Source organism: Panthera uncia, chromosome B4 (genome assembly GCF_023721935.1).
Source record: "Panthera uncia isolate 11264 chromosome B4, Puncia_PCG_1.0, whole genome shotgun sequence".
NCBI lineage: Eukaryota > Metazoa > Chordata > Mammalia > Carnivora > Felidae > Panthera > Panthera uncia.
Genome location: NC_064809.1, coordinates 37,253,910 through 37,277,379, shown reverse-complemented (window position 1 = coordinate 37,277,379; position 23,470 = coordinate 37,253,910). Strand labels below are relative to the sequence as shown.

General features: G+C 47.4%; 1 protein-coding gene across 4 annotated transcripts in view; it reads right to left on the bottom strand.

Annotated features, from left to right (window-relative positions):
• TSPAN9 (tetraspanin 9) overlaps positions 1–7,174 on the bottom strand; it is a 205,063-nt gene extending 197,889 nt beyond the window's left edge. For 2 of the 4 annotated variants that reach the window (XM_049624908.1, XM_049624907.1), the window contains exons 1-2: positions 7,073–7,174; positions 2,274–2,339 (exon numbers count right to left, since the gene is read on the bottom strand). Coding sequence is in view for 1 of the 4 variants with exons in the window: in XM_049624906.1 (XP_049480863.1) it covers positions 2,274–2,339; positions 5,898–5,934 (103 nt within the window). In the remaining 3 variants the exon portion in view is untranslated. Of the gene's footprint in view, positions 1–2,273; positions 2,340–5,897; positions 6,143–7,072 lie in introns of those variants that run through there. The other 2 variants (XM_049624906.1, XM_049624909.1) reach the window with 2 other exon arrangements.
• Positions 7,175–23,470: the final 16,296 nt, after the last annotated feature.

Below are 23,470 nucleotides of genomic sequence, written 5' to 3'. Positions count from 1 at the left end.
GGAGTGCAGCCATGGAACCTTCTAGCTCCTAAATGCATCGGGCAGGGGCAGGAGGCAGTTAAAATGAAAGCAGCAGCAGGGCCACCGGCACAGGACGGAAGTCAGGCCTCAAGACCCTGCCACTAACCGGACAGGCAACCATCTCTGTAAACAACCTCCGCCCCATCCCACTTCCATCAGAAACCAGGGCCTCTGTTTTAATCATTAACTTCACTCTTTCCTCCTCCATGTACCTCTAGGCCAGAGGCAGAGAGGGCCCTTGTAAGGGGAGGAGGTATTCGGGAAGCCCCAGGACTGGAAGCCAAAACCCCCTCGTCCCACTCAGAAACCACCTTTATCAAAGCTCAAGGAACCTTAGCAAAGGGCGGTCCAGACTCCCATTTTTCAGGTGAAGAAACCAGCCTGATGAAAGCAACTAATTTGCCAAAGGTCACAAAGCCCATTAGAGGCAGAGGCAGGAGCCGGGTGAGAGCCTCCATCCAGGAGCTGACCATCATTCCAGAGGCTCAACAGCATGACAAGAAACGACACAACCAAAGCCCTGTGAGGCCAAAACCATAGGAAAGGATAAACTTCCTGTCTGGAGGTCCTTCCCTCAGGTCTCCCTCCCAAATGTACAGAAGGACGGTCTTCTGGCTAGAAATGACTGGTATCAGGGGCCGTCTGTCTCCCCAAGGCTGTGCAGGCCTCCTGGGAAGCTTGCCACCATGTTCTGCCCTTGCAGGACCCCCCAGGAGCAGGCTGCACAGGATCTCCATGATGGGGCAGGCCATACTATGTGGGGCCAGGAGGCGCTGAGTGGCAAGGGGTGACCTAGTCCTCAAGTCTTTCCCTCCCTGCTGCTTGCTGTCTGCCAGATTGGTTTCCTTGGGCTCAGGCCACTGTGCCTGGCTGCACTGCACAGTCCATCCACAGGCGGTGCTCCAAACCCCACAGCGCAACAATGAAAGCAGACACCCCACCCGAGCCCCAGGGAGGAGGGGGGAAGACTTAAAATGGGAGCTCCCCCATTCCTGCCACGGGAGCCGAAGGAGGGACCTGGAGGTGATTCTCGGGAGCCACAAGAAGGGGCTCCTGGCCTGTGGTAGGAAAAGCAGGCGCTGCGGGCCAGGGTCTGAATCCCCGCCTCACCTCCCACTACAGATGTGGTCTTAGGCCAGGCTCCGGCCAGCCCTCAGCCTCACCTATGGCCACTGTAACATGGGGGCAAATGACAGCTACCTTGTAGGATTCTTGTGAAAATTCAAGGAGATTTAAATGAAGATTTAATATGACTTCAGTTAAATTCGTCGTGGACACAGTCTGAAACCATGGCTACTGGTGATGATGATAAATGTGAACGCTGGCATCCTAAGTATGACGTGCAAAGTATGGCAGGACAATAAGAGGTCCGTGGCCACTCCTGGGACACCAAATAGTCTCTGCTGCAACTCACAGAGAAAGGAATCTTTGGGCAAGATAAGTTACCAGCCAGCACCATCCTTCCAACCACCACCCCCATCCCTACCCCCATACTGCTGAGTTCTTGGAACGTGAGAGATTTACCAATCACCCAGGAGGAGAAAGCCACAGGATAAAACACACATAAATTAAAACATAAAAAGACCCAGGTCTTTAAGCAGTACCCCCAGGGAACCTGAATCAGCACCATCCACAAGGGCTGCCTTACTGCCTAAGTGGCTTCTGCCTGGCTCCAGTAGGGCAGGGACCTTGATGCACAAGTGCTTGGACAAAGAAGCTATCAGCAAGACCCCAGGAAGCTGTGGGAGCAGAGACTAGGATCCTGGAGAGGGTCCTGGCAGAGGGTGCCCACCCGGAGGGCCAGGGACATTGCTGCGGCGGCCAGGATAGAGAACTATAGAGAACAGAGACAGGTAGGATTGGCCAGATTCCCTCAGATTCTTTTCTGGCCAGCTAGTGGGAGGTCCTCTACCCTGGCTCCCAAGCCTGCTGGGAGGAGACAGGAAGCAGGAAGGTACAGGCCTCTCCTGCATCCCTGGATTTCCTCCCTGTAATCAAGGTGGCCAGGAAAGAAATTAAGAGGACTACCCCAGCCATCAATCAGAAATAGTGGGGAGGGAGTAACTGTCTCCTTACCCCCAAAGCCCAATTTTAGGGGCTTATCAAAATGCAAAGTCAAAAGCCACGACAGAGAGACATCTAGCAAACATCAGCATACCATTCATTCTATCCTCCCTCCCCAAGAATGACTTTAGATAGTTTATAACACAAAGATTTTCAGAGACCCCATCACACGATGGACCCAGACTGACCTGTTTCTTTGAATTTCCTACAAGCACCTTGGCTGCTGACTGAGGGGAGAAGATCCCAGGATATTCCTGCAGAAAAATAAAAAATTAAGTAATTGCTTTGCTGTGAAGCCACTCTAGGGTGAATTCCGTCCAGCAGTGGCCACTCTCTGGAGAGGAGGCGTCCCATCTAGAACCTAGTCAATCAACAGACGGAGAAAACCAGAAATGGTAAACTGGTTCCAGCTGCTACACCAAGTTCACTCAGCTAGTAGTGGGTGCCTAAAGCATCATACGCAGAACCCAAGCCCTGGCCTGGTGGTTAAGACAGCTGTGATCTATTAGTAATGTCTGCTGTGGGCAGAAGGAACAGAATCCATGCTATACATATTTGTCATCTGTGAAGTAGACCTTGGCATCAAGGGCTTAACGTTTGTCATTTTGACCACTCACAAAATGACCCGAACTTTCAAGATATGTAAAACTGTTGAACTTTACTGAGACCTGAGTGTAACACACATCCCCTATGGGGTTGATGTAAAGGAACAGGACATGTTGTTGTTTTCATCTCTACCACATCCAAACTTTCTCTTGTGGAGCAATAAAAACGTGGTGGAAAATGCCCATCAAGTGAGAGAGAAATCCGCAGCAGGAGTTGAAAGGGTAGTTAACTCGGGGTATGAAAATATATACAGGAAGCACTTGGCTCTCTGCAGAAACATGACACTGGAGAAAGCCAGGCCCATGTACAAAGACTGCTGCAGATGCAAATCTGGCATTCTAGAAGATACAAGATTCATTTCTTGAGGACATCAGAAGTACATACTGTGCCCACTCTGTGATGCTCAGCAGTGAGTAGTGGGCCAGGAAGAACACAGAGGGAGTCAGAATCCACCCCCTGAAGGGGCTTATCATCTACTTGGAGACATGATGGTACACAATGGAAACAGTAAATGGCCTTGCACATTCCCAGTCACCCAGCTTAGAATCAGCTTCAGTGCCCCTTCCTCCTCTCCTCGCCACCCCCATTCAATTAATTCACAAATGCTCTAACCCTGCTTCCAAAATGTCCCAGGTCTAGCTCCACCTTGCCATTCCTCACAGCTGCCCAGTGCTCTCCCCACCATGATTTTCCTCCTTCCTGGGCCCCAGACTCACCCTCCTTAGACCTCGCCCTGCTTCTGCGGCCCCTGCTCGAAAACCTGCCAAGTTCCTGTCTCTCCAGCAGCAGCCCAGTGCCTGCAATGGTGGCACTCAGCTTCTTATGACGGAACGGTCGGACGAATGGATGAGATTCTTTGGCTGTGCATTTGCGGCCACCCACAATAGGCCCAGTGTCTACCTGGTCCAGCCTTCTATTTCTCTTCATGCAACCTACTCACCAGCCCACACTCTCAGCGCCTCTCTACAGGCTGATCCTTCCTCCCTTCTGCTCAACTGCAAGCCACTCTTCAAAGTTCACATCAAATGCCACCCGCTACATGAGGTGCTTCTCCAGAATTGAGGTGGTTATTCTCCTTGTTTGAACTCACATAATGCCATGGACCACTCACCTTGTACCTTGAATTCTCACTTTTTGAACCCCTTTCTTGACCTTTTACTGCATTATACACGCCATGAAAACAAGGACCTTTATCTTTTTCATTTTTGTATCATCAGAACTTAACACAGACTCTTGTACTATGACACACACACCAAGTGTTGATGGATTTCACTAAAGAATCACCCCCAGGCAGTGTATAAAAGTCAGGAGAGATGAAAACAGAAAATGCCACAGGAGTTCCAAGGAAAAAGAGGTGCTTTGATGGATGGGTGGACAGAGAAGCCTCCAAGAAGGAACTCAGGCATGAGTAGGGTCTTGAAAGAGGGGGAGGTGGGAGCAGGGAAGAGCAATCCAGAAAGGTGGAACAGTGTGAACTCACGGACAAAGGAGGAATGAGCAAAGCATGCTTGGGAGATCAGTTTGGCTGGAAAATCAGCATGCTTGGGAGATCAGTTTGGGTCCCTGGGTGAGAAGGGTGGGAGATAAGGCTAGCCAGGCAGGCTTGGAGATGGATAGGAAGGATGCTGAGTGCCAGACTAAGGTACGTGGATTTGACTCATTCCCTCTTAGTCAGTGAGGATGACAATCACACCAGGCCTAGGCCTTAATGGTAGAAGAAGTCTTGTTTCTCTTGTTCTGAGCATATTAGTCTAGTCTCCTTAGCTAGGTTATAAATAACAGCCACCATTTACTGCACACCTGCTGTGTGTGAGGCCCTAAGCTACGAGCTTCACATACATTATCTCATTGCTCCTTCCAACAGCCCTGAGAGCTCCATATTGTTATCCTGGTTTTGCAAGCAGGAAGCTAAAGCTACAAGAGGTGAAGGCACTTGCCCAAGGCCTCACCCACTCACTCACTTACTCACCAATACAGTGGTACTGGAGTTAGACACAGGGATGGGGCCAGCACTCCAACCAGCTACCACAGGCCCCAGGACTTCCCTTTGAAGCCCGGCTGCTTCTTCACAACCCTCCTCAATAATTCCTTAAAGCCAACATTTATTAAGCATATAGCAGGAGCAGAATAAAGCACACAAAGAACGGCGGTTTGGGGGGGGGGGAGCGGGGGGGAGAAATGGAGAGTTATTGTTTAATGGGTGTACAGTTTCAGTTTTGCAAGGTGAAAAAGTTCTAGAGATCTGTTGCACAACAACGTGAGTATACTTAACCCAAATGAACTCTACGCTTAAATATGATGAAGATGATACATTCTGTTATTTTTTTTTACCACAATAAAAAACTTTTTTAAATAAAGCACACTTATTATTTGACTGATCGGCTATCCCTGGCATCTTATTTTGTTAATCATCTAACTCAGGAAAAGACTCTAGAAACATTTTAATGCAGTGACCCTCCAAAACACAGAGCTGAAAAGGGGAGGTAACATGTCGAGGGCTGCACAAACAGATGGTGTTAGAGCTAAGATCAGAGCCCAGCTTCCACAGACTTAATAGGGAAGAATGACAGAGACAGCAAAGCATAATGCAAAACACATGGCAGGGGGGTGGTCAGAAGCCACAGGTTCAAGTTCTGCTTCCTTCCACCTAATGAGTTCTGTAACCTCAGAGAAGTCATTTATTCTCTCTGAGCTTCATTTTCCTAATCTATAAGAAGACAATTAAAAAGAACATATACTTAACAAGATTAGGTGTGAGTCAAATTAAATTATATACAGCTAATAACGCAGTGAAAACACTTGACCAACTACGAATTACCTTATAAACACTGGTTATAGTGATTAATACTAAATATCTGTTCATAGATTTAAAGACTAAAATCTGATTTAGTCAGATCAAACAAAAAACAATCCCATTCCATTCTGGTCCACTCTCAGCTGTTCAGAGCCTTGCACATAGCAGGTCTTCAATGAGTGAGTGCAGAACTGAATTACTCTTCAAAGTTTTCTCCACCCCCATCCTGTTCCCTCCCTCACCCCCAACCCAGCGCCCAGCTGCATCAGCCATGCCAGGACCAGGTGGAAGATAGGAAGCCCCTGTGAATGTCTGCCTCCCTGGCTGCATTCCTTAGCTAAATATAAATGATTTGTCCAGTCCATTGTTTGAAATTATCCATAATACCTCACCTCCCCTCCCCATTACTTACGATGACAAGCTGACTGCACATCTTTATAGCAGAACATACATACAAAACATTCTCTGGGGCTATTTTTAGTACAGAGAGGGAAGCTGGTGGGTATACAGGGATCAGAGCATGAGTCCTCAGTTTTCTCCACTAGTCCAGGAAAGCTTCCTGGAGGAGGAAATACCTGAGTCACTTCAGAGAAGGGGGCAGCTGCAGGTCAGAAAGACACCCTCACATGAGTGTGCTTCTCTGGACCAAAGGGAGGTGAGCTGCTGCCTTCTAATCCCCATTTTTGGGATGGGGAGGAAAGGTCGACACAACCCGGGGAGCGGGGGGGGGGGGGGGGGGACGGGGGGGGGGGGAATCCCATATTACTCCAATACTTCAAATTGGCCCAGACAGTACACGCATTTGGGGAGGGGTTAGGGAAGAGGCCAACATCTTTTTCAAAAAGAGAACATCCAAGACTGGATCCAGTTCCGAGATACACAAGTACAAATACTGTTCACATAACAAGCCAGTTTCTTGTTGGGACTTTTTTTTTTTCCCCAACCACAAGAAAGTTTTTTAAAGTCCCAAACTTGGATACACAGATGGACTACATCTTGGAACTCGGGATGTGCCAAAGCCCTGTCACTGTGAGTGCCGATCTGCCAGCGGTGGCCCAAGGAGTGGTCAGGGGTGTCCGGCGAAGGGGGGAGGCAGGCAATATCCCAGCCCCGCCCGAGCTCCCGCCCTCCCTGAGGGCGCGCTATAGACTACCCCAAGCCAGTCCACAGAGCCACACAGTCAGAAAGCCTTGACAGCTCTGAGGCTCTCTCTTTCTGCTGCAGCCTACAGCCCTCCCATCCCTTCACTTGGCATTCCGCTGTCCGCTCTCCCGCAGCCCCGTTCCCAAAGGGTCTTCGTCCGAGCCTCTCCGCCTGCAGACCCCTCTTCGCTCTGTTACGGGACTCCGCGCACACACACCCCCTTCCCCGGCCGCTTCCCGCGTCCTCACAGGGCGCCTACCCCATCCCTCCCTCGGCTCGCCCACTACCGCCCTCCCGACACCCCTCCCCGGGACGCCCCGGAGTCGCTCCCCTCGATGGAGATCCGGGCCGGGGCTGGCGCGGCCCGCGTACAGCGGGCCCGAGCCCCGCAAGGCCGCGCGCTCCCGAGCCCCCGGGCCCGCCGCCCGCCCCGACCGCACTCACCGCGCTTGGGGAACGTGGGGTCCCGGCTCGCTCCCGCTCCCGCACCGCCGCCGCCGCCGCGGCCGCCAGCGGAAACGGGGGGCGGGGCCGGGGGCTCGCGGCGGGGGGCGGGGCCTGCCCGGGAATGGCGAGGCCGCGGGGCGGGGCCGGCGGCGGGGAGGGGCGGGGCCGAGGGGCAGCAGCCCGAAGCGCGAGGGGAGGGGGTCCGGAGCGCGAGGGGGGGGGGGCCGGAGCCCTAAGAGGGAGCTGGAGCGGGTCCTGGAGGCCGGGGCTTCGGACACCCCCTGACCGCACCCCAGCGTCCGAGCCGGAGGGAGCCCGTGGTGAGGCCGGGGCCGCGCTGGGCACCGGCGTCCAGGGCCAGGCGTGGCCGCCCTCTGGGCTTCCTTCCGGAAGCCTTCCTCCCCTCCCACCTCGGGGCTCCGACCCGCCGCTCAGCCGGGGCGTCCGCACGACGCCACCCCCCTGCCACCGCGGGCCTGGGCCGCCGCCGAGACCAGACGCGGGGAGGGAGCGGGAGGAGCCCGGGAGGCCGCGCGCCCGCCCCGCCCCGGGGGCTGTCGCGGCCTGGGTCGCCAGCGTCCCCCGGGGGCCAGGCCGGCCGGTCTCCCGCCCCCGCCCCCACGCCTGAGAAATCCGTCTCCGGTATTTCGGGCGGACTAGATGTTGACCACGCGGTGTGTAGTAGGTCCTGTCCGCAGATACCCTGGAGGAGGAGCCGCTATTTGCCTCCCCAGGAGCGCAAGGCCTCCAAGTGTTGGTAAAGGGCACCGTGTGGTGGAGGAACTGAATTGAAGCAGGAAAATTCAAGTTAGGCATCTCTGGCCCAGCGCTTCCTATAGGCCTTTCTGGGCCTGGATTCTTGAAGGCCTGACTCTTTTCCCAAGTGAGAGCGCCTGCCGTCTCTCCTCTCCAGTATTACTGTCCTCAGGCGGGTTCTGTGCTCCCCATGTGCAACCATGGTGTGTTGAGTATGACTTGAGACAGATTTTTTTTTTAACCTGACTATAATTACCAGGACCCCTTGACCTCTCCTAATTAGACTGGCAGTTTCTTCTCATCTCCGGGGCCCCCTCCCCTTATACACTCAAAGTCTTGCTTTTGTCTATAACACTTAACCAAATAATCCACCTCCTTCTGACTCCCCTTTTCCTTCCTTCAACACCTTGTTCACACACACAGCCCCATAAAGTCTTCCTACACTAACCCCCACCCACCCCAATGTCTTCAGTCGCTGTGGCAATCCTTTACCCTTGAGCACAATGCTGCTAGTTCTGCCCAGCTTCCAGAAGAGGAAATAGACCCAGCGAGGGAAAGGGACTTTCTACCAATATCTGCCTGGGAGTGGTCCTACTGTAAAAACAAAGAGAGGCAACCTGGTATGGGAGCAACCATGGAGCTTTGGAACCCATCAGACTCTGAGTGGAATCCCAGCTCTGCCTCTTATGGGTTGTGACCTCTCTAGACCTCAATTTCCAAACCTGTGAAATATGACTTAGTAATATCAATGCCACAGGGCTGATGGGCTTACTAAGACCATGGAGGCCAAAGCACAATATCTGATGCATGCTGGATGTTTAACAAATGTTAGTTTCCCCCTGCCCTTTAAAGGAAGATACACAAATCTGAAATAATAGAATTATGGAGCCTTAGGGCTGGAGAAACATGAGAAGTCCCTAAGCAATACCCCAGAAAGTGGTTGCTCACCCTTCATCTACACATTCAGAGATGGGGACTCAGTGCCCCCAAAGGGGTTTGCAGCTGCAAAAATATCTTGTGGGGCAAAGCTATAGAGGATGTGGGATTACTCACCAAAAAAGTCACTACAGTGACTTGTAGTCTGTGAGGCAGACACACACGGGTCGTATCTATTGAGGACAAAATTCAAATAATTGGACTAATGAGGAGGTAGATGTACTTAGGGCGGGAGCTTCCAAAAGCACGGGGCCACGGTTTTCTGTAGCTGACTTCTGAGGAATGTCATCGAGTTTCTGTCCTGGAGATTCTGGAAATGCTGAGGAATAATTCCCCTAGTGATAGGGTGACTATATCCAGGTGGTCAGGACACAAGCCATTCACTCTACTTGTCCTGACAGAGTTATTAATAGTCCCCCTTTCACTCTCAAAATAGCCTGATTTGGACAAAAAAACTATATGTCACGTTAACTATGAACAAAGGCAGTACTCCAAACAGCTCCTTCCAGCCCTGGTTGTCAATGGTTTCGCTGGAATTTCTGAATCCCCAAAGACTTCAAAAATTTCTATGTCCATTTACCCCCGTTGAAATCACCAAATCAAATCAAAAGTGATCAGCACAAGTTACCCCAAGTCAAGCTGAAGGACAGTGCCTGATGAATTGTGACACCTAGTGGGGAAAGTTCACACTGCCTGAGGCTGAGTTTTAGGAACACCACATTCACACAGGTTTCTCCGAGTCAGCCTGAGAAGCAGAGAACAAGCTGTTAACATTTATCAAGTACTTATGTGTCAGCCACAGTTCCAAGCACTTCACACGTTGTAATTCATTTGATCCCGACAACTCCATGAGATAGGTACTACCACCGTGGCTCCATTTCACAGATGAGGGAATTGAGGCTCAGAGGCTAGGGAATTTCCCCCAGGTCATGCGGCCATTAAAACTGAGCCAGGGGGCACCTAGGTGGCTCGGTTGAGCATCCGACTTCAGCTCAGGTCAGGATCTTGCGGTTCACTAGTTCAAGCCCCACATTGGATTCTGTGCTGACAGCTCAGAGCCTGGAGCCTGCTTCAGATTCTGTGTCTCCCTCTCTCTCTGCCCCTACCCTCCTCACTCTCTCTCAAAAATAAATAAAAACATTAAAAAAAAAAAAAAAAGACTGAGCCAGGGGGGTACCTGGGTGACTCAGTTAAGCGTCCGACTCTTGATTTCAGCTCAGGTCATGATGTCAACGTTCATGAGTTCAAGCTGTGTGCCGGGCTCTGTGCTGACAGTTCAGAGCCTGCTTGGGATTCTTGGTCTCCCTCTCTCTGCCCCTCCCCCTGCTTTGCTCATGCTCTCTCTCTCCCTCTCTCTTTCTCTCAAAAAATAAACAAATAAACATTAAAAAAAAAAAAAAAAAAAGACTGAGCCAGGATATAACCCCAGGTTGTCTGGCTGCAAGGCCTTGGCACTTAACTGCTACTCTGTCCAGCCTGTGTCAGCTACATATGCTACGTTACTGCAGTGGTGTCTTCCCTCACAAGTGACTTCAACCAACTCTCTGCTATGGAGATGACATGCAGGGAGAGTAGGAAGCAGAGTGTGTGAGGAGCCAACCTCCACATCTACCAATAAAGAGTGATAGTTTCTGCATCTACTGGGGATGAAAATCAGGGCATTAAACCAGACCGTGAGAAGATTTGCAACCATCAACTGGATGCACTTTCCAGCAGGAAGAATCAAAGAGTTCCTCCCCTACCCTGCTCCCTTCAACATTTATTCATGCGGCTTCAAGAGTGTTTACAGGTCACTGAGGCCCACCAGCTACACCCAGAGGGCCAAACCAGAAGTCCCACCATTCTCATGGTGATGAAGGTGGAAGTGACCAAAGATGGTTTTTCTGCTTCCTTTCCATGCTCCCTCTTCTAAAGAATGCAAATCATCCCAAGGACCCCTCTTCCCTTCACCTTCTTTCTCTTTCGAAGCTCAGTGAGATAGGTGTTGCAGGACCAAGGGAACGACAGGAGTCTTGCATCTTTGTGATAGGGTTGCCGAGTGATATTTGGGACAGACTTATTCTAAAAAAAAATGTATTCATTATTTATCTGAGTATCCTGTATTTTTAATTGCTAAATCTGGCAACTCCACTTGGTTATTGATTGATGCTAAAATAGTTAGAAAATTGTACTAAAGCACAGGTCTATAAACTTTTCCTGTAAAGGGCCAGATAGTAAAAGGTTTAGACTTTGTAGGCTACTCCGTCTCTGTCACAACTACTCAACCCTGCCACTGTAGCAGCCATAAACCATTCATAAAGAAAATGAGCATGACTGTGTTCCAATAAAACTTTGTTTACAAAAACAGACATCAGGCCATAGTTTGCCTACCCCTGGGCCAAGTTAGGGCTTTGAACTCCTGGCTTTCTTCAGATGTATTGTCAGGGTGAGAGTGGTCTAGACCCATGTTCTCAAGCACAAAAAAAGAGAGACTGATCAAAACCATTGCATATAATAAGCACCAGTAATTCTGAGTGGGTGTGCACCTGTGCATGTGTGTGATCCAAGGTGGGTCAGTGCCTGCAAGAAGCATGCACTTCTAGAGGGTTTAGAGCCACCTAGGATTTAGAAAGTCTTGGTCAGACCCTGTCTGAAAAAGTACAGACTCTGTGTCTGGGATTCACCGTGGTCGGCATGTACTCTGTAAAGACAAAAATGCAGAGGCAACATTGTGAAATCAGACAGAAAGTGCAGAGGCCAAGAAAAGCAGAACGCCCCTGCAGAAGGCCTTCAGGTGAAGCTAACGCTGTTGGTATTTGTTCATCTAATGCAGAGTACTCAGAAACACGTGGTAGCTGTTGGTAAGGGCGAGTGTGTGTGCCACATGTACACCATCTATCTGAACATGTGGCTAGTAACTGAGGAACGTGCATGGTGGGTTGAAATCAATTAATGTAACAGTAATAACCATATCAGTTACATTTAAATCAACTTTCTTATGATCTTAGGATATTACTATATGCCTATCAAAGGCAATTCCGTGGTTTAAAATCACCACTTAAATTCTGCCCTTCAGAATTTAAAACCACATGTAAAAGGGCTGACCAATGAAAAGCATTAAATCCAATCATCAATTTGCCACAGCACAGGAAATGTTAACGTGTCTGGAGCAAGGGAGTTGTGGGGAGCACAGTGCAAGACAAGGGCATAGAATCACATAAGCAGCAGACTATATTGAACCATATTAAGGATTTTGACATGCACATATGTCTTAAGATACATAAATCATCACTGAAGTGTTTTAAATAAGAGAATGAATGATAGCATCAAATTTGGATTTTGAGGCTATCACTCTGGCTGTAGTATAGAGAAGGAATTAGAGGGTGGCAGGGGCCAAAATGGATACAGGTGGCTCGAGTAGTGGTCTAGACACAAGATGAAGTTAGCTTGGTCTAGGTTGGTGGTAGTGAATGAAGGGTATGGGTACACTTGAGAAATTTAGAAGGTGAAATGTACAGATTGGTGATGAATATGGGGAATGGCGGGGGATGTCAAATATGACTTGTCAGGTTCCTAGGAGGATGGTTGGTGGAGCCATTGATCGAGATTGGCAATAGGGGAAGAGGACTAGATTTAAGAGAAAGATCATGGGTTCAAAGAAGATGACGACTAATAAGTATCCATCAGATTCAATGAGTTGAAGGTCACTAAGGATCTTGAAAAGAGCCATTTCTTTGCAGCGAAGACACAGAGGCTGTGCTGGAGAGAGTGGAAAAGGCAGTAGAAGCTGAGAAATGGGGATAGAAAGACAATTATCTCAAGAAAACAAGCTGGGAAGATACATGGAGCAGAGAGCTGAAGGAGATTTTGAACCAAGTGTGGGTTTGTGGAATTTAACAGGGAGAATTGAACCTATTAATGGAAAGAGTCCTATTTCTGGTACAGAGGAGTCCACTTCTAACTGAACAACCCTCTCACAGATAATATCAATTATACTCTGGACAACTTTCAAAACAAACAAATGAACAAAAGAAGACCAAACCAACCAACCAACTACCCGAGAACTCTGGAGAGTGAATCCACGTAGGTAGATTTTGGAGGGGATTCAAAGTGTGGAAGAAGAACTGACATGAGATGAGTTCCCATTTTTTGTGGATTTTCCCTGTGTTAGCCACAGTTGCAATGCAGCATAGGACAGCTATAATTCCAGAAGAAAACCCGCTGTCTCTCAGCCAGAGGAACCAGAAGGTAGAGCCTAGAGCAATCAAGGTTGCTGAAGAGTGAGGGAAGAATCCTAGAAAGAGGAAAGCAAAGGGCCAAGAAAAGGAACCCAAATTTCTCTGCATAAACTCTGCCCAAGTCTCTGTCTCTTTCTTGAACTATATATGAGCAGGGAATCCCAGGTAAAGATGAAAGAACCAAACTGAGACTTGAGCAATTGCCTGCTGCAGATAGTACAGAGTACTGTACTACAGAGTACAGAGTCTGTAGTTTGCGTATAATCAAGTTCATTACTTGCAAGAGAAAAATATCCATACTTTTCTTAGGGATAAAATAGATTCTAGTCTCCTTAACATAACCTTCATATTATTCAGGATACGATCCCAAATTACTCAACTTACAAAGAAACAGGATAATGTGACCCATTCTCAAGGGAAAGCAAGCAACAGATGACAATCCCAAGATAACTCAGATGTTGGAATTATCAGACAAGAATTTTAAAACAGCTATTAAAACTATGTTCAAGGGTACAAATAAAAATGCATTTATAATAAATGAACAGCTAGGAAACCACAGCAGAAAAATAGAAAATATAAAAAAGAATCAGGAGCACCTGGGTGGTTCATTTGGTTGAGCATCCGAGTCTTGATTTCAGCTCAGGTCATGATCTCACATTCGTGGGATCGAGCCCTGTGTCAGATTCTGAGCTGTCACTGTGGAGCCTGCTTGGAATTCTCAACCACCCTCTCTCTCTGCCCCTCCCCCACTCACATGTGCCCACGTGCTCGCTCACTCTCTCTCAAAATTAATAAAAATCTTTTTAATTAAAAAATAAAAAAGAATCAAATGGGAATTCTAGAACTAAATATCTGGAGCTTAAAAAAAAATTCACTGGATAGGCTTACTGGCCAAATAAAGATCTCAATAGGAGAAAATGAATATGAAGATAAATCAAAAGAAGTAACCAATCTTAACGAGAGAAAAATCTCTAATGTATGGGTAACTGGAATCCCTCCCTTATGGGGAGGATCCAATCAAGAATAAGAGGTTGAGGGGCACCTGGGTGGCTCAGTCAGTTTATCATCCAACTCTGGATTTCAGTTCAGATCATGATCCCAGGGTCATGGGATCGAACCTTGTATCCGGCTCCATGTTGAGTGTGGAGCCTGCTTAATATTCTCTCTCTCAACAGGAACCCTCTTGCACTGTTGGTGGGAATGCAAACTGGTGCAGTCGCTCTGGAAAAGTGTGGAGGTTCCTCAAAAAATTAAAAATAGAACTACCCTACAACCCAGCAATAGTACTACTAGGAATTTCTCCAAAGGATACAGGAGGGCTGATCCATAGGGGCACATGTACCCCAATGTTTATAGCAGCACTATCAACAATAGCCAAAGTATGGAAAGAGCCCAAGTGTCCATCAACTGACAAATGGATAAAGAGAACATGGTTTATATATACAATGGAATACTACTTGGCAATGAGAAAGAATGAAATCCTGCCATTTGCAGCAATGTGGATGGAACTGGAGGGTATTATGCTAAGTGAAATGAGTCAGAGAAAGACAGATATCATATATTTTCACTCATATGTGGAACCCAAGAAACTTAACAAGACCATGAGGGAAGGGAAGGGGAAAAAATAGTTACAGAGAGGGAAGGAGGCAAACTATAAGAGACTCTTAAACACAGAGAACAAACTGAGGGTTGATGGTGGGGGAGGGGAAAATGGGTGATGGGCATTGAGAAGGGCACTTGTTGGGATGACCACTGGCTGTTATATGTAAGGGATGAACCACAGGAATCTACCCCCGAAACCAAGAGCACACTGTATACACTGTATGTTAGCCAACTTGACAATAAATTATATTTTTTAAAAAAAGATTCTCATTCTCTTTCTCTCTCCCTCTACCCATCTCCCCAGCTCCTGCTGTCTCTCTCTCTAATAAATAATTTAAAAATGGTTGAATATATGGGAAAGATAAGAAACCATAAATAGTAAAAGTTTTTCTAAAATAAGAGAAGGGAAGGAATCCAAGTTGAAGTGCAGAGACTTGGCTAAGGCAGAAAAGATTAACACCTGCACTGCAGCAGGAGGAAGGAGGATATGATGGGAGCAAACAGGGTGGATTTGTGTCCTAGGTGGAGATTTTCATTTGATGGCTTCTATTTCTCCTTTTATTTTTTTAATGTTTATTTATTTTTCAGAGCGAGCATGAGTGGGTGAGGGGCAGAAAGAAAAAGGGAGACAGAAGATCTGAAGTGGGCTCTAGGCTAACATCACAGAGCCAACATGGGGCTCAAACCCACGAACCGCGAGTTCACGACCTGAGCCAAAGTCGGATGCTCAGCCGACTGAGCCAGGTAGGTGCCCCTCTAGAGAGTTTAAAGGGAGAAGTTGAAAGACAGAGAGAGACAGAAGTTCATTTGCTGCAAGTCGAAGTGTAAGGAATGGCCAGGAGTTTGAAATAATCACTGTGGGAGAGTGAGTTCATCCTAGAGACTTACTAGTGTCCCCTAGGTGTAGTAAGGGCTCCTTTGAACATAGTAACCATGAATTTACATGGAACCAATATGTCCTACTGTGTGGCTTTCCCAGAGGCTGCTTGAATGCAAGCACCCTGATTTGGGAGACTTAAGTTCATCACAGTTGGGATTTTGCCAGAGGGGTGTGACCAAATGACAGAGGATCAAGGTTCAGGACAGACATTACTTCCAAGCTTGATAAGGAGGATGGGAAAACAGTGAGAGGGCCGATGGTACAGGGATAATTAGAGAGGTTGTAGACCAGAGGTGAAGGGAAATGGTGGCGGTGGGAGTAGTCGAACTGCCAGCTGAGAGGAAAGGAGATAGAAGTCAGACAGGGGCAGCCTGACTCCATGAGTCTTTGAGTGGAACAGTTCCCAGAGATGCCAAAGCCCCAGTTGTGACTGTGGAAGTAGGTGGCTTGGAGAGAACAGAGATGGCCCCACGAAGAGAAGGAAATTAAGAAACTGAGAGTCTGGGTTGCCCTGTTGAAAACTTCATCCAAACTGATGCTGAGTTTACATGGATGAGAGGAGAATACAAGACAGGTGCTGAGATCTTTGAAGCATGAGAGACCAGGGGGTCGGTAAATGGCAGAGTCTCTCAGAGGGGGAAGAAGGTGGCATAGTCATACAGCTGACACTCAGAAAAATGGCCTACAGGAAATGGGAAGTAAGAAAAGCCCCCCCACTCTCCCAGCTTCCACGCTGTGGTGTGGAAGAACATAACCAGCCACCATGTGGGAGGGTATAGAACAAGCAGGTAGGTAGGTATATTACTTATCTGTTACCGCACGATAAATGACCATAGACTTAGTACCCCACACTTTCTATGAGTCAGTCCCAGCATGGCTTAGCTGGGTCCTCTGCTCAGGATCTTACAAGGCTGCAATCAGGGTATTTGCCAGCTTGCCATCTGGAGTCTCGACTGGGGAAGAATCTGCATCCGTGCTCACTCAGGTTGGTTGTCAGAATTCACTTCCTTGTGGCTGCACGGCTGAGGACACTGGCTTCTTGCTGGCTGTCTGCTGGAGCCATCCTCAGCTCTTAGAGGCTGCCCTCAGTGCTTCACATGTGGGCTTTCCCAACATGGACACTGATTTCATCAAGCCAGCAAAGAGTCTCCTAGAACAAGTGGGTCAGCAAGACGGAGTCTTGTATCACATAACATAATCACAAGTGTGACATCTCATCACCTTTGCCATATCTTAATCATTCGAAGCACAGGTGCACGTGCACTCAAGGGAGGGTCATCACACAGAGGTGTGAATGCCAGGAGTCAGGGATCATGGAGGCACCTTATGATCTGTCCTCCCAAAAGGGAAGGAGATATGGGATGTGTGCTAGTCACTTAGGGGCAGCATGGTGGATGCAGGTGGGAGGCAAGGAGGTGGGAGCTGGATCAGGGTACGGAAGTGCTGGGCACCTGAGGAGGAGGGTTTGGCAGAGGATGGATGGTGTGACAGGGAAGAGGGGCTTAGACTTCAGGTACAAACTGATGGAAATGAGGTTCTCTGCCTTTCCCCATCATAGGTACTATGGAAGGTAAATATGCTTACTTACAAAAATATGTTGTGTCAAATAGGTTAGCTTTGCTAAATATATATTGATTCTATTTTCTCCAAAAGTCTGGCCTCTTTAAGGAGCAGATGGTTGAGGCACACACACTGGGACAGCCTGAGAAGAGCCTTAAAGATAACAGGGAGAAACAAAGTGACAACTCCATTTCCAGTATGAAAGGCAGAGGAGAGCCAGAAGGCAAAGATTGCTCCGGGAGAAAGGAGAGAGCTGAAGCTAACACTTTGAAATTGGAATCAAGCCTAGTGAATTCAATAGAGTTGGATGAAATGAAATTGTGTGACTGTCAATAAAATGACCAGAGGATGATGGTTGATAAGACACTCAAGGATCATAAAAGTGACAAGGAACACATTTGCAGCCCCGGACCAGGGCATCTGGGATCTAAGTCAATATACATTCATTTACAACATGGGAAGTTTCATTCATAATATAATTAAAATATATATAGCATGACATATTAAGGTTGTTTTGAAAGAAGAAGCAGCAGCTGGTAGCTAAAAGCTGGTAGTTTAAAAGTGGGGGAATAAAATGAAAGCCTTTATAGAATATATATTTCTCAGGGATTTAGTAAGGTTGGCGTTAAATTGGATAAATAAGTGTGAACTCATTTTCTGGCTCTCTCACTATTGGACTGGAGGTGGAAACTCCTCCTCGCCTGTAGTCCTCATGTGGGTAATCTGATTTGCACAAGGAGTGCCCAGATATTGGCCCCTAATAACACTCACCACTTAAAGAATCCAGGGCTTATTAGAAAGTAGCTGATAGTGTACCTTGGTGCAAGAAGAATCAAAGCAGGCCTAAATCCGCTAGATGATGCAAGAGCATGTTAGTTTCAAAAGATATTTGAGGAAAGGGACACAGCAAAGGAAGGAAGCATGGAAGGGAGGGAGGAAGGGAGGAGGGAAGGAAGGAAGGAAGAGAGGGAGGGAGGAAGGAAGGGAGGGAGGAAGGCAGGGAGGGAGGGAGGGAGGAAAGCAGGGAGGGAGGGAGGGAGGAAAAAGTGGGGAGGGATGGAGGAGAGGAAGGAGGGAGGGAAGGGAGGGAGGAAAGAGATGAAGGCAGGGAGGGAAAAAGCAAAGCTGCAACAGTCTGAGTATCAGAAAGGAAACGAACATCTTGTGAGAAGCCCAAGTCCATCTTGATATTGAATGTGGGTTATACTAGGGCACCTGTGTGGCTCAGTCAGTCAAGTGCCGGTCTCTTGATTTCGGCTCAGGTCATGATCTCACAGGTTTGGGAGTTGGAGCCCCATGTTAGGCTCCATGCTGACAGTGTGGAGCCTACTTGAGATTCTGTCTCTCTCTCTCTCTCTCTCTCTCTCTCTCTCTGCCCCTCTGCCACTCTGTCTCTGTCAAAAAAAAAAAATGAACTTTAAAAAAAAAAAAAGGGTTATAAAAAAAAAAAAAAAAAAAAAAAAAAAAAAGGTCTATGTGAGTTCCCCAAAATGTCAACTATTCAATGTGCATACCATAGCCAAGTGGGTTAATAATTAAGCTGTGGATTTCTTGTACCTGTGTCAGGCAGTGCGACTTAAGGGACACCCAGGGATAAGAGATGCACTTTCTTTCTTTAAGTGAAGGTCTTACGGATGTTGTAATTGTGGCCGGCAAAATTTGACCACAGGAAGCCACTCCCACAGGTAATTGTCCAGCCAGGTGACATTCTTTAAGAAGGCACATCCAGACCCCGTCCCCAGACTGGTCCAATCTCCAGGTGGCTCTCCACAGCTCTAACAGTACAGCAATTGCAAACGTGGAGCTCACGACTCTAGTCCGTAAGTGTGTATGAGCCCTGCTTTCACATCAGTTATCTCAACCCAACTGTGAGGCTCATTCTGCTTTCTTTGCCTGAGTAGAGGCTTGGAAATAAATATACAGATGGTGAATGACGCAGACATATATTAACACTTTTGTGAGAGGTGTAAGGGTGCGTGTGATAGTAACTGCAACAATCCTTGGAATAATCTGTGTTCTGTCTGTAATTTTGTAACTTTAAATTTTTTTAAGGTTTTATTTATTTTTGAGAGTGAGAGTGAGAGCGGGGGAGGGACAGAGAGAAAGGGGAACAGAGATGACGCAGACTCCGTGCTGACAGCAAGCCCAATGCAATGCGATGTGATGCGGGCTCGGATTCACAAACAGGGAGATCACGACCTGAGCCAGTGTCCGACATTCAACTAACTGAGTCACCCAGGCACCTTTACAGTTTTTGTAACTTTAAAAAATTAATTTAAAAATGTATCGCTTTATAAAAAATTCACAGAACATAAGTTAAGCATCAGCCATTTCAACGTTTACAATTCTTAACTGCTTTTTAAGGTGTGGGAAAAGTATAAAAGCATGTAACGTATTGGCGTTGTGATGTTGATTTAATAACTTAGGTGGATTAAATGATGATTAAATGCTTAAATAAATCTGATTAGATCTACAAGTTGAGACTTACTATGTTTAGTGTATGAATGTGAAACATGAATAGTGTTTAAGTTCTTAGTGTTAAATTCTTAGTATCTGAGATTTGTTAGATTTGTAAGTCTGCCTTGTTAGATTTTTTTGAAGTGCTTAATTATAGCTTAAACAGTCTAAGCTAATTTAATCAATCGGGTTTGTAAGTGATATTAAATGTTAGGAGAATTTATGAGCTAACTGAACATTAATTAAAGAATAAGTGAAAGATTTAACATAAAACACTAGCTTTATGAACAAAATAGCAAGACTTGTAAGTTGAACTTGAGTTAATAAAATTAGGCCTCAAAATTTACAACTTTAATCAGTTGAAAAAAATTAAAATACACAAATAACCTTAAGTATTCTTTTCCATGCATAAAATGTCCCCTCCAACAATAAAAACTCAATTGATAGTGGGTTAGTAGTTCACAAGCTAATACAAAGTATAGAAAGATATTTATTTCTTGAAATGTTGACCGTTGCAAATATTACAAGTCAAGTATTCTAAGTCAAATTAAAGAATGCACCCTTATTTGAACTTGTTTATTTTCTTTTATTCTTTTTTTCCCCCTATTTTATTTATAGTAACTAACTTTTGCAAACAGTGGTGAGTATGTTGCTCAAATGCATACATTTCTCAGGGAAGGAAGCCCTCCATATCCCACCCCACACTCCATCTACAAGAGGAATTATTAGGAGTTGGTCACAGTCTGGTGTTTTTCTCTGCACCTGGTCAAAGTCCAGCCTGTTGCTTCTCCAACTTGAATGTGCACAGGAATCACCTGCAGACTTCAGAACAACTGGGGTGGGGCGTGTGGGGTGAGAATTTGCATTTTTACTGAGCTCCTGATGATGCCCTGCATCTATGACCCATACACTAAAGCCCAGGAAGGGCACGCTCTGCACACATGGACATGTGTGGATGTGGCTCTTTACAATGCTTACGGAGGGCACGCTCTCCCCCCCCCCCCCCCCCCCCCCCCCTCCCAGGGAAGGAGTTTTCTCTGCAGATGGAATTGTATGTTACTACTCATACAGCAGCAGAGCCCCAGGGGCCCTCATCTACAGAGACATTGAGGTAACTGCCCTCCCTTGTTCCTGACACTCCTGCTGCTCTCTGACATGTAGCCTGCCCTCCATCACAGAGATCAGATCCAAGACTGTTTGGGTATGGCCATGGAGGGGGTTCCGGGGTGGGACGGGGAGTGGGGTAGGGGGGAATACAGAACAGGAGGCCTGATGTTATTTTCTTGATTTTTTTGTGTGATCTCCTCCTGTTAGCATGTAAGCTCTTCTAGGATTGGCACCAAGATTCTATTCAGCGTTGTATCCCCAGGAGCTGGAAGTGCCAGACACATCCTACGTGCTCAGTGAGTGTTTATGGGATGAACAAAGCTTTTTTACCTCTAGGCCATTCAAGCCAGCCCTTCTAGAATCTGACATTAGGGCCCAAATCGTACCTGATGAAGACAGTGATAAGTGCCTTGTTTAGCCTCTTTTGTGGATACACCTCCCCCAGTGAAGGGGAGCTGTGGCCAAGGGCAGGACGAGAATCTCTTAGACCCCTCTCCATAGTGCCACTTCGAGGCCACATCCATCTCTGGCCCAGACACGCGATCCGAAGAGCCCAGGCCAGAGGGTGAGCCCTCCTCGCCCCAGGCCAGGGGAGGACACTGAGTCAGAGGTGGACAGAGCAGAGGGCAAAAAGAAAAAACCCTGAGGCCCCAAAAGCTGCAAGGAGAATGTGAGGAGTTGCCAAACTCCAGAGAGCAGAAGCAGATATCAAAGGCAGGGACTACAGCCAGGAACCCAAGGTCCAGGGAGATGAAGGGCCGGAGCAAGTGGGCCGCTTGGAAGTGGGGCGGGTCGAGGCCTTTCCCTGGGGCAGGCATGTGAGGCTTGCTTTAATGTGCCTCCAGGAGCGGGGCCTCCAGGGTGGGTCAGTCAAGATTAAAGAGGGACGTGGGTGGGATGGACAGAATGCTATTTCCCCGAGGCCTCTTGGTTTTCTAGGGCCAAAGCTGGGGGAGCAGCATGTGACCTTAGAAGTCACAAAGCCAACTTCCAATCCCAGCTTCTACTTCCCGACTGCATAACCTTGAGCAACTTACTTAAAAGTAATCCCACCTTGCTGGTAGGAAGGTGCAAACCCTTAATCAGCTTAAAATCTGTGTATCCCCAGCAATCCCCAGATTGGTGGGGATTTACAGAAAGAAATTGGAAAGAAGTCAGCAAAGAAGTTACTGAAGAGGAAAAGCAGAAGGAGAGATTCATGCCAAACTTCAAAAGCTCCCAGATTGGCCTCTGAGGAAGGGAGACTGCAAAGAGAAGCAGATCCCTTTGATACCAAGAAAACATTTATATGGTCACAGGACACTCAGCAGACTTGGTCTGAACATCTGATTGCTACCTGATTACTTCCAAAATGGGATTGCTAGCATGCCACTGGCAGCCACACTTCCCCCCGGTGTTGATGCCTGTCTCATTTTTACCTCCTTTGTTCTCCACAGTCTCCTGTCCTCCATATCACCTTTCTAGAAATACAAGCATTTTCCTGAAAAGGCGACAAAGCTCTGATGCTCCACCAAATGACACCTTCTCCTGGCAACATGTTCTCAGGGACCTCTGGGACCAGCTTCCAATTATCCCCCCAGAATTGGGCAAACTCTGGGCCAGAACCTCCTGCACGTTCGTAACCTGCTCTCCACCTACATTCATGAGCGCTGGGCAAGGAGTCAGATGACCCGGGTTAAAGTATAAGAGCTACAACCTAGTAACCTTGACTTAGTGGCTTCTCTGAGCTTCCGTTTCTTCATCTATAAAAAAAGAAGTCTACAGAATCACAATGGAGCTGCAAACGTTGAGGAAGGCAGCATGTTTGAAAGTGCTTTGTAAACTGAAAAGTGCTATAGTCAGGGTGTTGTTGTTGTCACAGCCATTCATGCTTCAACCACTATGCCTCTATGTTTGTTGCCAAATCCAAAGATACATCGGTTAGAATTAAGTTTGGCTGCTAATTGCAAACACACACACACACACACACACACACACACACACACACACACACAGTAAAAGTGATTTAAGGGGGATAGTTTATTTCTCTCTCATATGAAATCTGTCCAGGGCTGTTATGGTGCTCCATGGTATCAAAGACCCAAGATCCTTTTATCTTGTTGCCTTACCATAGGTAACTTCCATTCCTCAGATCATCTCATGGTCCAAAATGGCTGCAGGAAATCCAGCCATTACATGACAATCCAGTCAACTGAAAAGAAGAGATAAGAAGAGCATGCCTCCTCCCTTTTAGGACACTTCTGGGAGGTGTAGTTCTCCTTACCTCCACTGGCCAGCCTAGACACATGGCCACATCTAGCTGCAAGAGAGACTAGAAAATACCGTACTTATTCTGAGTGACCAAGGGCCCAGCTATAACTCAGGAAGAAGGGGAAGCTAGGGAGTCTCTACCACAAATGGTCATTTCTCTATCTTCATCCTAATCTACTTGCCAGTAGCATTTCAGCACTCCCCACAGAAACTCTTTCTTTCCTTCCCTACTGAGAAAACCATGCCCTCCTGGTTTTCCTCCTCCTCTCTTCTCAGTCCTGGGGACGCCCCTTCCTTCTCCATCCACACGGTCCTTCTAGGTAATCTCATCTAGTCTCAAGGACCTAAATGCCAGTCCAGGTGCCAGGAAATCCTAAATCCTGCCATGGCCTCTCCCCTTAATTCCAGAATCATATATGTGGCTGCTACTTGCCATCTCCACTTGGACGTCTAATAAATGTCTCAACCTCAACTCTTCATCTCCAACCACAGACTTACTCCTCCCCAAGTCTCTCCTGTCACATAAATGGCACCAGTGACTTAAGCCAGGAAATTTGGAGTTGATTGTAATTCCACTTTTCCCGTCCTGCCCACACCCCTGCCATCAGGAAGTCATAGTGACTATCTTCA